This window comes from Primulina tabacum, chromosome 15 (genome assembly GCF_025594145.1).
Source record: "Primulina tabacum isolate GXHZ01 chromosome 15, ASM2559414v2, whole genome shotgun sequence".
In the NCBI taxonomy this organism is placed as follows: domain Eukaryota; kingdom Viridiplantae; phylum Streptophyta; class Magnoliopsida; order Lamiales; family Gesneriaceae; genus Primulina; species Primulina tabacum.
Genome location: NC_134564.1, coordinates 2152728 through 2165859, shown reverse-complemented (window position 1 = coordinate 2165859; position 13132 = coordinate 2152728). Strand labels below are relative to the sequence as shown.

At 41.0% G+C, this 13132-nt stretch overlaps 2 protein-coding genes across 2 annotated transcripts; one reads left to right on the top strand and one right to left on the bottom strand.

Annotated features, from left to right (window-relative positions):
- Positions 1-1760: 1760 nt before the first annotated feature.
- LOC142527156 (uncharacterized) lies at positions 1761-4463 on the top strand. Its single transcript, XM_075631880.1, has 4 exons — positions 1761-2469; positions 2728-3356; positions 3414-3957; positions 4255-4463. Exons 1-4 carry the CDS (start codon positions 1761-1763, stop codon positions 4461-4463), a joined length of 2091 nt encoding a protein of 696 aa, XP_075487995.1.
- Positions 4464-8397: 3934 nt separating this feature from the next.
- LOC142527155 (secreted RxLR effector protein 161-like) lies at positions 8398-8709 on the bottom strand. Its single transcript, XM_075631879.1, has one exon. The coding sequence runs from the start codon at positions 8707-8709 to the stop codon at positions 8398-8400; it is 312 nt and encodes a 103-aa protein (XP_075487994.1).
- Positions 8710-13132: the final 4423 nt, after the last annotated feature.

The window sequence follows — 13132 nt, the reverse complement described above, 5'->3', positions numbered from 1 at the left end:
GAATTTTCACTCGAGGCCGATGTTATCCCCTCCGAAACGGCCCAACGAGCGATTTTCACCACTTCGTCGTGAGGTAAGGGTCGAAATCGCGAAATTCTTTCGTTTAGGCCTCCGAAATCTCGTTTTTGCCGTTTTAGGAAAGTTTCGTAACCCCTATAACTTTTCGTAGGGAAACTCCAAATCCGATTCCGTCAATTATTCTGGAATCCTCTCGACATTTGCTTCGAATCCATATGTCTATCTCAAAACTTTCCATTTTTGAAAATTTTCGAAAATTTTAATTATTTTAATATAATTGACTCTGTATGACCCTGATATTTTTATTTTGTCCTATTTATGATATTCTGTGCATTTGTTTTTTTATTTTTTCCAGGAAATGGCTCGTATGCGTGTCACTGCTCGTAAGAACGTAGCCCCGATTAGGGAGACGATTCAGTTGGACTATCCCCAACCTCGCACGCGCACTGAGGCTGTTATACGTTTAAAGGAATTGGCTCTAGGAAACAAGGATAAGACTATCAGAAGGCTGAGAGCTAGTAATTTCGAGAGGAGGCAACAAGTGGAAAACTTGACTACCAAGCTGAGGGCAGCAGAGAAGAGGATTGATGAGATCTTTCAAATGTTCGAACTCACTAAGGGTCATAATTTCGAGCTTCGAGACTCTTTAGAAATAGCAGTGGGTCAAGCCAAGCGGGCTAAGGAAGAAGTGGATCGACGCACCATGGAGTTGTCTGAAGCACGTCAAGCACGGCTGAAGGATAAAAAAAAATTGAAGAATCATGGAATATGATTATGCAGTTTTCCGAGAGTAATCAAAGACTGTCCAAGGAGGTGGACAAAGGGAAAGTGAAGAAGAAGGAGCTCATCGAGAAGAATGAAGCAAACTGAGTGCATGCAAGAAACAAGTTGAATGACGCTGTAGGAAAAATTTTGTACCGCATTGAAGAGATTGCTGAGTTGAAATTGAAGAATCAAAATCTCCAGTGGCAGCTTGCAGACTTGACAGACCCTGGAGGTGCCGGAGGAGGATCCCGAGGAGGAAGAAGCCCCACCCGACGTGGCCATGGGAAATGGAGAGATAGAATAGACGTCTATGATACCTAGTCCTAAGAAGTTTTACATATGTTGCACTTTTGTTTCCGTAATAGACATTTGATTCAGTCTTACTTTCAGTACCTTTGATTATGCGTTTGGTTGTTGGATGGTCACTTTCAAATTTGGTATCAATAAAATATTTACTTATTGTCCAGTGATCCCAATCTTTATTCTGCATCATTTATGATTCATGTCTTCCTTATAAACGCGACAAACCCTTAGAAACTTGTACGCTTGTAGGAAATGGCCGGAAGACCTCCACGAAACAATCGCAACCTGCGGTACGCTGACAACCGCAACGACAATAATGAAGATCCAAATACTGGCAGAAATCCACCTCCTAGATTGGGCCTAAGCCAAGCTGATCTTATGGCCATAGCCACCATAGTGGCAACAACACTGCAAGGGTTGGGAAACCCGAACGCCAATCAACCACCTCCACCACCACCACCACCGAATGGAGTCAAATTTCATTACGAGTCTCTCCGTAAGAACAGGTGTCCGACATTCAGAGGGGACGCCGATCCCGAAGTTGGTCAGAGTTGGCTAAAGAGTATCGAGACTCAGTTGAGGCTATTGGAAGTTCTCGATGACTCAAAGTTGATGTGATTGTGCCTTTCTTGGAAGACAAAGCAGCTAAGCGATGGGAAGCAGTCTCGCTAGCCATGACCGCTACTGGACCAGTCACATGGCGAAACTTCCGAGAAACATTTTTGAAACAGTACTATCTGGCGGAAGTCAGATTGCAGAAGTTGGGTGAGTTTGAAAATCTCACTCAAGCCCCAGATATGTCAGTAGTGGAGTATACATCTCAGTTTAATGTCTTTGGATCTTATGCTCCGGCAATCATGGCGGACGAAGTTTTGAAATTGCACGACTTTAAGAAGGGGTTGAACAGCAGAATCCAATCAGCTCTAGCACTCTACCAACCCGCCAACTTTTCAGATCTAATGGGCGCTGCTATCCAAGCCGAAACGGATATTCGTCGAAGAGAAGGGAAAAACAGGAACAAGCGACCTCTTAATAGCCAGCCTTCTCAAGACAGACAAACGTTCAAGAGACCCAATCAATCAGGCGGACCTTCTTCAGGGCAACCCTCAGCGGCCAACTATCAAGGACCCAAGCCGTGCCCGACATGCCATTTCAGACACACAGGTGAGTACCGAAGAGCTAGTGGTGTATGCTTCGGATGTGGGAAAGCAGGGCACCGAATCGCAGAATGTCCTACTGCCGCCAATCAAGTAGCCGGGCCCAACAAAGGAACTGGGTCGAATGTGGGAGCTAACCCCAACAAACCAAAGGAGAATGAGCCTAATGCCAGGGTGTTTGCCATGACGCAAGATGAGGCAGACGATGCAAGCGATGTCGTGTCAGGTACCATATTTATTCAGCAAGTGCCTGCTTATGTGTTATTTGACTGTGGTGCTAAACATTCTTTTATGTCTAAGAGATTTGCTAAGAAGTTAGGATGTAAGCCCGAGAAACTAAATGAGCCCTTTCGAATAGCCACACCTACAAGTAGGGCCATTGAAACCCACGAAATTTACAGAGATTGTAAAATAAGTATCGGTAATCAGACTTTTAGCGCCGACTTGATACAGTTGATCATAGTCGATTTCGACATCATCTTAGGGATGGATTGGTTAGCAAGAAACAATGCAATAGTAGATTGCAAGGGAAAGTGGGTCAAACTCCGAACCCCAGGTCAGGAAGAAGTCATGTTTCACGGTAAATCCATGGAACGAAAAGCACTCATTTTCGCTTCCCAAGCATGGAAGGCTATGAAATCCGGAGAAGACATCTACATAGCAATGATCAGCGAAGTGCAAGGAGAAGTCGAACTGAGGATAGAAGACATCCCAATAGTATGTGAGTTCCCGGATGTTTTTCCCGAAGAACTCCCAAGGACAGTCCCGGATCGCGAAGTTGAGTTCGAAATTAATCTAGTTCCTGGTGCAGCACCAATTTCTAATGCACCTTACAAGATGACGCCAGCTGAACTCAAGGAGTTAAAAGAGCAACTCCAGGAATTGCTGGACAAAAAGCAAGTTCGACCCAGCGTGTCCCCATGGGGAGCACCAGTACTCTTTGTAAAGAAGAAAGATGGGAGTATGAGATTGTGTATCGGCTATAGAGAACTAAACAAGATCACTATCAATAACAGGTACCCTCTCCCGAGGATAGACGACCTATTTGATCATCTTAAGGGAGCTGCGGTCTTTTCTAAACTGGATCTGAGGACTGGATACCACCAAATGAAGGTCAGGGCTGAAGATATCCCCAAAACAGCTTTTCGGACATTATATGGGCATTATGAGTTCACAATGATTCCTTTTGGGCTGACCAATGCGCCTGCAGCCTTCATGGACCTAATGAACAGAGTGTTCAAACCATTCGTGGACCGATTCATAGTGGCGTTTATTGACGACATCCTCGTCTATTCTTCCAACGAGAAAGATCATGAAGAGCACCTCCGCCTTGCACTACAGACTTTGAGAGAGAAGGAGCTCAATGCCAAGTTTAAGAAATGTGAGTTCTGGTTAAAGAGTGTATCCTTTTTAGGGCATGTGATCTCTGAAGCAGGAGTATTAGTGGATCCCAAGAAAGTTGAGGCAATTACAGAGTGGCCAAAACCTAAGAACGCCACAGACATCAGGAGCTTTCTTGGACTGGCAGGTCATTACAGAAAGTGCGTCGAAGGTTTTTCTTCAATCGCCATATCACTGACTAAACTCACTCAGAAGAATTCCAATTTCATCAGGGACGAATGTTGCGAAAAAAGTTTTCAGAAATTGAAAGAAAAGCTCGCATCCACGCCAGTACTAATCTTACCCACTGAAGATAAGGAATTCACCATCTACAGTAACGCATCTAAGGAAGGTCTGGGATGCGTACTCATGCAAGAAGGAAGAGTGATCGTCTATGCATCAAGGCAGTTGAAACCGCACGAGCGGAACTACCCTACGCATGATCTTGAGCCAGCAGCAGTTGTCTTTGCCTTAAAAATTTGGAGGCACTATCTCTATGGCGCCAAGTGTGAAATTTTCACAGATCACCAAAGCCTCAAGTAGTTGTTCACCCAAAAAGAACTAAACATGGGGCAAAGGCGGTGGATCGAACTACTGAAGGATTACGACTTGACTATAAGTTACCATTCAGGTAAAGCGAACAAGGTGGCCGATGCTCTGAGTCGTAAAAATGGAGGCAAGATCACTCTAGCTTCACTCTCCGCTCGGCCATGTCTGCAAGAGACCGTCAAGTTAAATCAGGACCGAGACCCCGAGCTAAAGAAACTTAAGGAGCAAGTCGAAAGCGGGAAGTCTCAAGATCTACAAATTGATGACAAGGGAGTCCTATGGATGAAATGACGACTGTGTGTACCAGACAGCGATAACCTTCGCCAAGAGATACTATCAGAAGCACACAAGTCCAAATTTTCAGTCCATCCAGAGAGTACAAAAATGTACCGAGACCTTAAGAAGAATTTTTGGTGGAATGGAATGAAAAGAGACGTGGCAGAATTTGTCTCTAGATGCCAAGTTTGTCAACAGGTCAAAGCAGAGCACCAACGACCCGGAGGATTATTGCAACCTTTGGAGATACCTGAGTGGAAATGGGAACATATCTCCATGGACTTTGTGGTATGGTTACCAAAGTCAAGGCAAGGTCAGGACGGAATATGGGTGATCGTAGATAGACTCACAAAATCTGCACACTTCCTACCCGTCCGTATGAACTATAATATGGACAAACTAGCTACACTGTACATGGACAATGTGGTACGACTTCATGGAGTACCAGCGTGCATCCTGTCTGACAGAGACCCAAGGTTCGTCTCACATTTTTGGAAGAGCTTGAAAGGGGGACATGGGAACGAAAGTTATCCATAGTACAGCCTATCACCCCCAAACCGATGTCCAAACTGAAAGAACAATTCAAACCCTGGAGGACATGCTGCGAGCATGCGCCCTAGAATTCAGTAGCAATTGGAGCAATCATCTACCATTGATCGAATTTGCTTATAATAACAGCTATCACAGCAGTATTGGGATGATTCCATATGAAGCTCTGTATGGAAGAAAATGTCGGTCACCCTTATATTGGGATGAAGTGGGATAAAAGGCAGTAATAGGACCCAAGCTCGTACAGATAACAACAGACAAGGTAACAGTCGTCCGAGAGAAACTAAAGGTAGCTCAAGACCGACAAAAGAGTTGGGCATATCTAAAAAGAAGGCCAGTGGAATTCAACATTGGCGAGAAGGCCTACGTAAAAGTCTCGCCTATGAAAGGAGTTGTCCGATTCAATAAAGCTGGGAAGCTGAACCCCCGTTATGTGGGCCCCTTTGAAATTTTGGAAAAATTGGGCACACTGGCATATAGATTGGCACTGCCGCCAAACATGTCTAGAATTCATAATGTTTTTCACGTGTCCAGACTATGGAAATACATCTCAGATCCAAGCCACGTGTTGGAAGTAAAACCGCTCATGATCGAAAGTAACTTGGGAGAAGAGCTGAAGTACGAAGAAGTTTCCATCAGAATCGTGGATACCAAGGACACAGTATTAAGACGACGAATCATTCCCTACGTCAAGGTGCAATGGTCTAACCACACTGAAAGAGAAGCCACGTGGGAGTTAGAAGAAAGAATGAGGAACCAGTAACCGTACCTCTTCATAGACCAAGCCAACCCATGTTTCGAGGACGAAACTTCCCATAAGGAGGGAGGGATGTAAAATCCAAGATTTCGGTTTTATCATGATTTTTTTTCGTGATTTTAGAATACTAAGATTTTCACAATCGTCGGGTATCTATCTCATTTAAGATGTAAGATTTGCAAATATTATCGTGTATATTTTTGAACTAATAAGCAGATAAAGATCTAAGATTTGAGATAATAATGAGATACCGGCATATAAAATTTCGAAAAGTTGGATGAAAGATTTATATCACAGATAGATATTATTCTCGATTTAAAATTTGATTCGAAAGTTCAAATGCACGGATAACGCACGATCAGGATAGCAGCCAACCCCTATAAATAGGAGAGCCATGTAACTAGAAATTCACACATTTCATTCACTCCATATTTTCGAGTTCTCCCTCTCTAGTCTCCCTAGGATTTTCGAGATTTTTCTCTCGAAGTTCTGCCAAGTTTCGAAGAGCTGCTGCAGTCCAGAGCCGGGGAAGGAATTTCGAAAATTCCAGTGCAAGAAGCCCCTCTCTTTTTTCATGTTTTCTACAAGATCTAAGGTAAGTGGGCTTGTTTTAAATGTGTAAATTTCGGTTATGCATTTCGTGTGTTTTAAAATTCGGTCGAGTGCAAATTCTTCTTCTACCCCTTCTGGTTAAGATTTTTGGCATGAGTTATGTTTTGAAACTGTGAGAATTCAACTTGATATGGGTGGGAATCCCAACCATGACATACCCTTAAGCGGTGGGAGACATAACCGCTATACTGCCTCGCCCCCTTAGAGAAGTAAAAATTAAGGACTGATATCAGTAAACAATTGAAAGTAGATGAATCTCAGTGTTTGGTCGATGATATGCATGTGGTTGAGTCATGTTATGAAAAGTTATTGTGTTTCGAAATTTGCATGTTGTTGTTGTTGTGCTCGAACGGCCCCCACTTGCTGAGTATTTCCCAAAATACTCACCCCTTACTCTCCCCTCCCAAGATAAATCCGAAGAACATGTCGAGGAAGAGGAATTTGAACAATTCTGGGGCTGGTGATTTTCGAGTTTAGTAGTCATGTTATTTCGAAATTGTTATCTAGTTATTTCCTTGTAAAACGTTTCAGCATTTAATTCTTTTCAGTTGTAAAGACATTGGTATTTTTATGAGATTTATGAAAATAAACTGGTTTTCGGTTTATACTGTGCTACGAGGCTGGTTGTTTTCGATTGTGTGATTGATAAACAACGCCGATGTCGACTAACCCTGGTTTTGGGGCGTGACAATACGGATATGTAGGCACGTTTTAGATGTATAAATTTTAAAAGTCATAATGCAAGTACTCTAAAGTAATTTAGCGTAAATTCTTAAATGTTCACCTTAATAGTATTATTAGTGAGGAGTTATTTTATAATTAGTTTCCATGTACAAATTTAGAAGGAATTTTATTATTTAGAAATGGTGGGTTCTAATTATTAAAATTAAGAAAAATAAAGAGATTAGAAATATTATTTTAAGATATGTTAGGATGATTATACGATTGTTGAGTGCCCATCGATGATGTCGTATCTTCTAATCTGGGCTGGACAACCCGCAACTTTCACCACAACAAGAAACAAACAATATGATATGTTAGAATAAAACGGGGCTCAGACGAACTGATTTTGGCGTCTCCAAATACGAAGTAAACCAAGGCGAAGACCACAAAGCTTTCCCTATAGAAAAACTGATTAATGCCCTTTCTTTCATGCTTTCACTGTCTCACTTTCAAGACGGCCAGCAGGTTGCGCACACACACAGATTTAGCCCCTTTCTGTCACGTGAACAAACGATAGAGAGAAACACACAGAATAGCACAAAGCAAAGAGAACACCGAAGACACTCAGTCACCGAAGGAAGACGCACACGAAGCAAAGTATCACGTTCTCTCTTCTCTCAAGTCGGCTACTCACTCTCTGGAGAAAAGAAACTTTAGGCGGCTTCTATAAATAAAAGGAAGAGAGGTTTCTTAAAGCCCTACAGCCCAGACGTGAAGACAAAAGGGGTGGAAGTCAAAAGGGCTATGGTAATGGGCCGGAGGAAAGTTTGTCCAAACCCAACATTTCTCCACCTTTTGGCCCAACACCGGTTCAACTGGTCAGGAGAGTCACCTACAGCCATCATCACTGCCCCACTTGTAGAAAATACAAAGTTAGTACAAGTACCAATATGTAGCAAACACTAAGTAAGCTAAATTACAAAACAGAAACAGAACACATCAATCAGAAGTATCAAAGTTTAAAATTTTTAGACAAGATATAAATTTTTCTGCTGATAAACACTTAGTTCTCATATCAGTAGGATTAAATTGAGAATGGATTTTTTCAAGATAGGCTATGCCTTTTGCAACCACATCACATATGTAGTGGAATCTAACATCAATATGTTTAGTTCTATCATGAAAAACAGGATTCCTACATAGTTGTATACCAGACTGGCTGTCAGAAAATACTACAACTTCACCTTCAAGAAACCCAATTTCAGAAATAAGACCTTTCAATCAAATAGCTTCTTTTAAAGCTTCTGTGACAGCAACATACTCAGATTCAGTGGTTGAAAGAGCAACAATGTGTTGTAATTGAGATTTTCAGCTAATACAAGCACCACACAATGTAAACACATAAGAAGTTGTTGATTTTCTATTGTCCCTATCATTTTCATAGTTAGAATCCACATATCCAACCAATTTAACACCAACATCAGATTTTGAAAATTTTAAACCATGCTTTACAGAACCATTCAGATATCTCAAAAGCCATTTGACAGCTTGCCAATGGTAAACACTAGGATTAGACATATATCGACTCAAAAAACTCACAGAATAAGCAATATCAGGCCTTGTGCTAACCATTAAATACATGACAGAACCTATAGCATTTGAATATGGCACATTCTTCATGTTTTTAACATCAAAACCAGTTTTAGGATATTGCTCTTTACTTATAACAAAATGAACAGCTTAAGGCACATTGACTGGTTTTGCATCCGACATGGAAAATTTACTCAAAACTTTCTTAACATAAGTATCCTGATTCAACAAAATGACAGAACGTTTTCTATCCCTATAAATATTCATGCCAAGAATACGTTTAGCATCTCCTAGGAATTTCATATGAAATTTAGCACTCAAGCAAGTTTTGACATTATCAATACTTTTCACACAAGAACTAATCAATAGCATATCATCCACATAGATAAGCAAGAAAACAGGAACTTTAGCATTGTGTTTGAAATACAAGCAATGATCATAATTACTTGTAGTAAAATCCATAGAGAGCATGCATTCATCAAACTTTTTGTTCCATTGCCTATGAGATTGCTTTAATCCATACAAATATTTCTTTAGCAAAAAAACATGATCAGGATACTTAGAATCAACAAAACCATCAGGTTGCCTCATAAAAAAAATTTTCATCAAGTTCACCATGTAAAAAATCAGTTTTAACATCTAATTGTTTTAACTCCCAATCAAACTGATCAACAAGAGCAAGCATAATTCTCACAGTAGTTGTGGGGACCCGGACGCTAATCATATTCTTAATCATCATTGGGACAATTTAATCAATTATAATAAACATGGTCTAAATTTTTTTTTTAAAATACAGTATTAATTGCGGAACGTAATGGAATACATTCTAATATACATGTCAGTATTAAAGTACAAGTCTTGTACTATATACAATCATTCAACTAAGGTTTAACAACTAAATATCAAGTGTCCAACCCTATCTCTAATTAAAGTCCGTAGTCTCCACTCTAATCACGATCTCTCTTCATCTCCTCTACCCCGATCTTGTCCCACCTGTTGCCATGCACACATACAAACACGACAACAGCCGGATAACTCCGGTGAGAAATATATCCCTGTATAAATCAATGAAACATGCAATCAAATAAACAATGTAAAAGCATGTAACAGATATCAGTAACATGTATCAAAATCTGAAACATAACCAATATAAAATCGTAAATCAACTCATGACCTCATATCTCAGACTAGACTCCTTCCTAGTTTAGGGATCCCGGTTTCCAGACGTTGGTATTCCATATCGAATATCAGTAATAGAAGGAACTCTAATTCTATCCACTTCGTTATAACCAAACATCCGGGGTCTTGACCTATGCGTCACAGACTTTGGCACTTTCGCCAAATCCCTATCCTGTGACAATGTGCAATGTGCCAGTGACGATCCCATCACTATCCGGCACCTATGTCACAAGATCACTCGTCTAATACATGCTTTCTATAAATCAATAGAACAAGCATATCAATTCGAATCAAAGCACACAATAACAATAAGTATGTGATTTAGGGAAACTCAAGTATATCATACTCGAGTCGTTCTCCCGGTACCACATTGACTTATACCTTTCTTTTATTGCAGTTCTGACGACGTTCCTGTCTGGAATTCAAAGTCTCTCAACACTCAATCTGGCAATGACAATATCAATAGTACCATATCAATATACTACTCAAATCAATACCAATGTGATCAATCTGGATTTAATTCAAAATCAATGGCATAACGGCATAATCCCGATATCCCGTCAACCCAATCTCAACAGATATTAATTACAATCCATAACCAATATCCAATATAATCTGTAATCAATCAACAATCCAAATCTGTCCAATATCAATCAATATAATCTGAAAAATCATAGAAATTCCATAATCAATATGTTTCTCAATCTGACTTCAATTCTACGATGTCTAACATGTCAAGAACATCATATATGAATCTTATCTGATTCTGGCAATACCATAATTTCAAGACATATTAAAACTTAATAAAACTTACGTCCAGTTGTAGCCTACGTCGATAGAAACACAGTACCGAAGTCGGATCGAAAATCAGATGGACGGATCGAAATATAAAGGCGCAAGGATTTTTCACCCAATTCTTCTGACCCTTTTCTCGTTATTTTTCACCCAATTCTTTGACCCTTTTCTCGTTTTCTCTTCGCTGAGTCTAAATGAAGGAAATGAAATTTGTAATAGATATCATGCATGGCTCAAGAAACGTGGCTTCATCTTTAGTCTGCACGTCTCGTGCATATGCGCAATCTCAACCGGCGCATATGCGCGAGATCTACTAGTCTCAGCAATGATCTTCTCGGCAGCTCGCGCATATGCGCGCCCTCATTCAGCGCATATGCGCGAGGTCCTTCACCATTCTTCACAACTCTCGGGTACCCTCGCGCACATGCGCGGATCCATGTCGTGCATATGCGCGAGGTCCTTTGCCTGCCTCGCGCATATGCGCCCGGCAGGGTCGCGCATATGCGTGAGGTCTTTTCCTCGCACATAATTCAAACTTCTTTCCGGCTTCCCCGGTCTGATCCGTTCTGTCTATAATCACATCAATTAATCAATGAATCATTTCAGATTAACAACATCATAAATCTCGGGCATTACATTTCTCTCCCCCTAAGATATGATTTCGTCCCCGAAATCACAGGCAATCAATCATATCAATAAGGAGTATATAACAGAATACTGAATATAAAACTCACATCAGTGAAATAACTCTGGGAACCTCTGTCTCATATCTGACTCAGTCTCCCAGGTAGCTTCTTCAATGCCATGACGACTCCACTGAATCTTCACAAGCGAAATAGTCTTCGTTCTGAGCTATTTTTCCTTGCGATCGAGAATCTGAATCGTCTTTTCAAAATAGCTCAATGTCTCGTCAAGTTCGGCCTCGGCTGGCTGAATAACATGTGAAGCATCAGGCATGTATTTCCGCAATAATGATACATGAAAGACATCATGTATCCCAGATAGAGAAGGCGGTAAAACGAGTCGATAGGTGCGATCTCCTATCTTCTCGAGAATCTCATACGGCCCAATATATCGTGGAGACAGCTTCCCTTTCTTGTCAAATCTGACAAATCCTCTGAAAGGTGAAATCTTCAAAAATACTCGGTCTCCTGCCTCAAATACCAACGGTCGTCGTTTGATGTTGGCATATTTGGCTTGTCTATCTTGAGCTGCCTTCATTCTCTCCTGAATCAGCTTCACTTTCTCAGTCATATCTCTGATCATGTCATGTCCAATCTCAGGAACCTCAGAGATATCATCCCAATACAGAGGGGATCTGCATTTCTTACCGTACAAACGCCTCGAAAGGAGCCATCTCAATACTCGTCTGATAGCTGTTGTTGTACGAAAACTCACAAAGAGGTAATGCATCTTGCCAATTAGTGCTAAAGTCAAGCACTACAGCTCTCAGCATATCTTCCAATGTCTGGATAGTCCGCTCTGACTGTCCGTCGATCTGGGGATGATATGCGGTACTCAGATGTAACTGCGTACCTAGAGCCTGCTGCAAACTCTGCCAGAAGTGCGAAGTAAACCGAGGATCACGGTCTGAAACAATCGACTTCGGCACTCCGTGCAATCTGACCACTTCTCTAACATAAATATCGGCCATCTGGTCATGTCTGTATATCATCTTGTATGGAATAAAGCATGCAGATTTGGTCAATCGATCAATGACGACCCAAATTGCATCACAACCTCTGGAGGATCTCGGTAACTGCGTCACAAAATCCATGGAAATGTGATCCCATTTCCATTCAGGAATAGACAAACTCTGTAACAATCCTCCTGGTTTCTTTCTTTCTGCTTTCACCTATTGGCAATTCAGACACTTGGCTACAAATTCAGTAAAATCAGATTTCATCTGTTTCCACCAATACTGTGTCTTCAAATCATTATATATTTTTATGCCACTAGGATGGATGCTAAAACGACTGCTGTGCGCTTCCGTCAGTATCTGCTGTCTCAAATCTGAAACATTTGGCACAACAATACGGTTATTCACATACAAAACACTGTCATGAACCTGATATTCCGATTGATGTCCAGCTCTGACAATAGCAATCGAATTCTGCACATTCTGATCAACTTTCTGTGCCTCTTTGATTCTCAATATCAGTTCTGGTTCGACCCGAATAGCACATAATCTCATAGGCTGACAATCTGTTTAAAAGGCTAATAAAGACAAACAACAATCTTCTATCAAATTCGAAACATCAATCGTCGATAAGGATAAAGAACATACATTTCGACTCAGTGCATCTGCTGCTGCATTAGATTTCCCCGGATAGTACTTGATTTCACAATCGAAGTCTTTAAGCAAATCAAGCCATCTTCGTTGTCTCATATTCAACTCTGACTGTGAAAAGAGATATTTCAAGCTTTTATGATCAGAATAGATTTCAAACTTTTCACCATAAAGGTAGTGTCGCCATATCGTCAAAGCAAATACAATGGCATCCAATTCAAGATCATGAATTGGGTAACGAGTCTCATG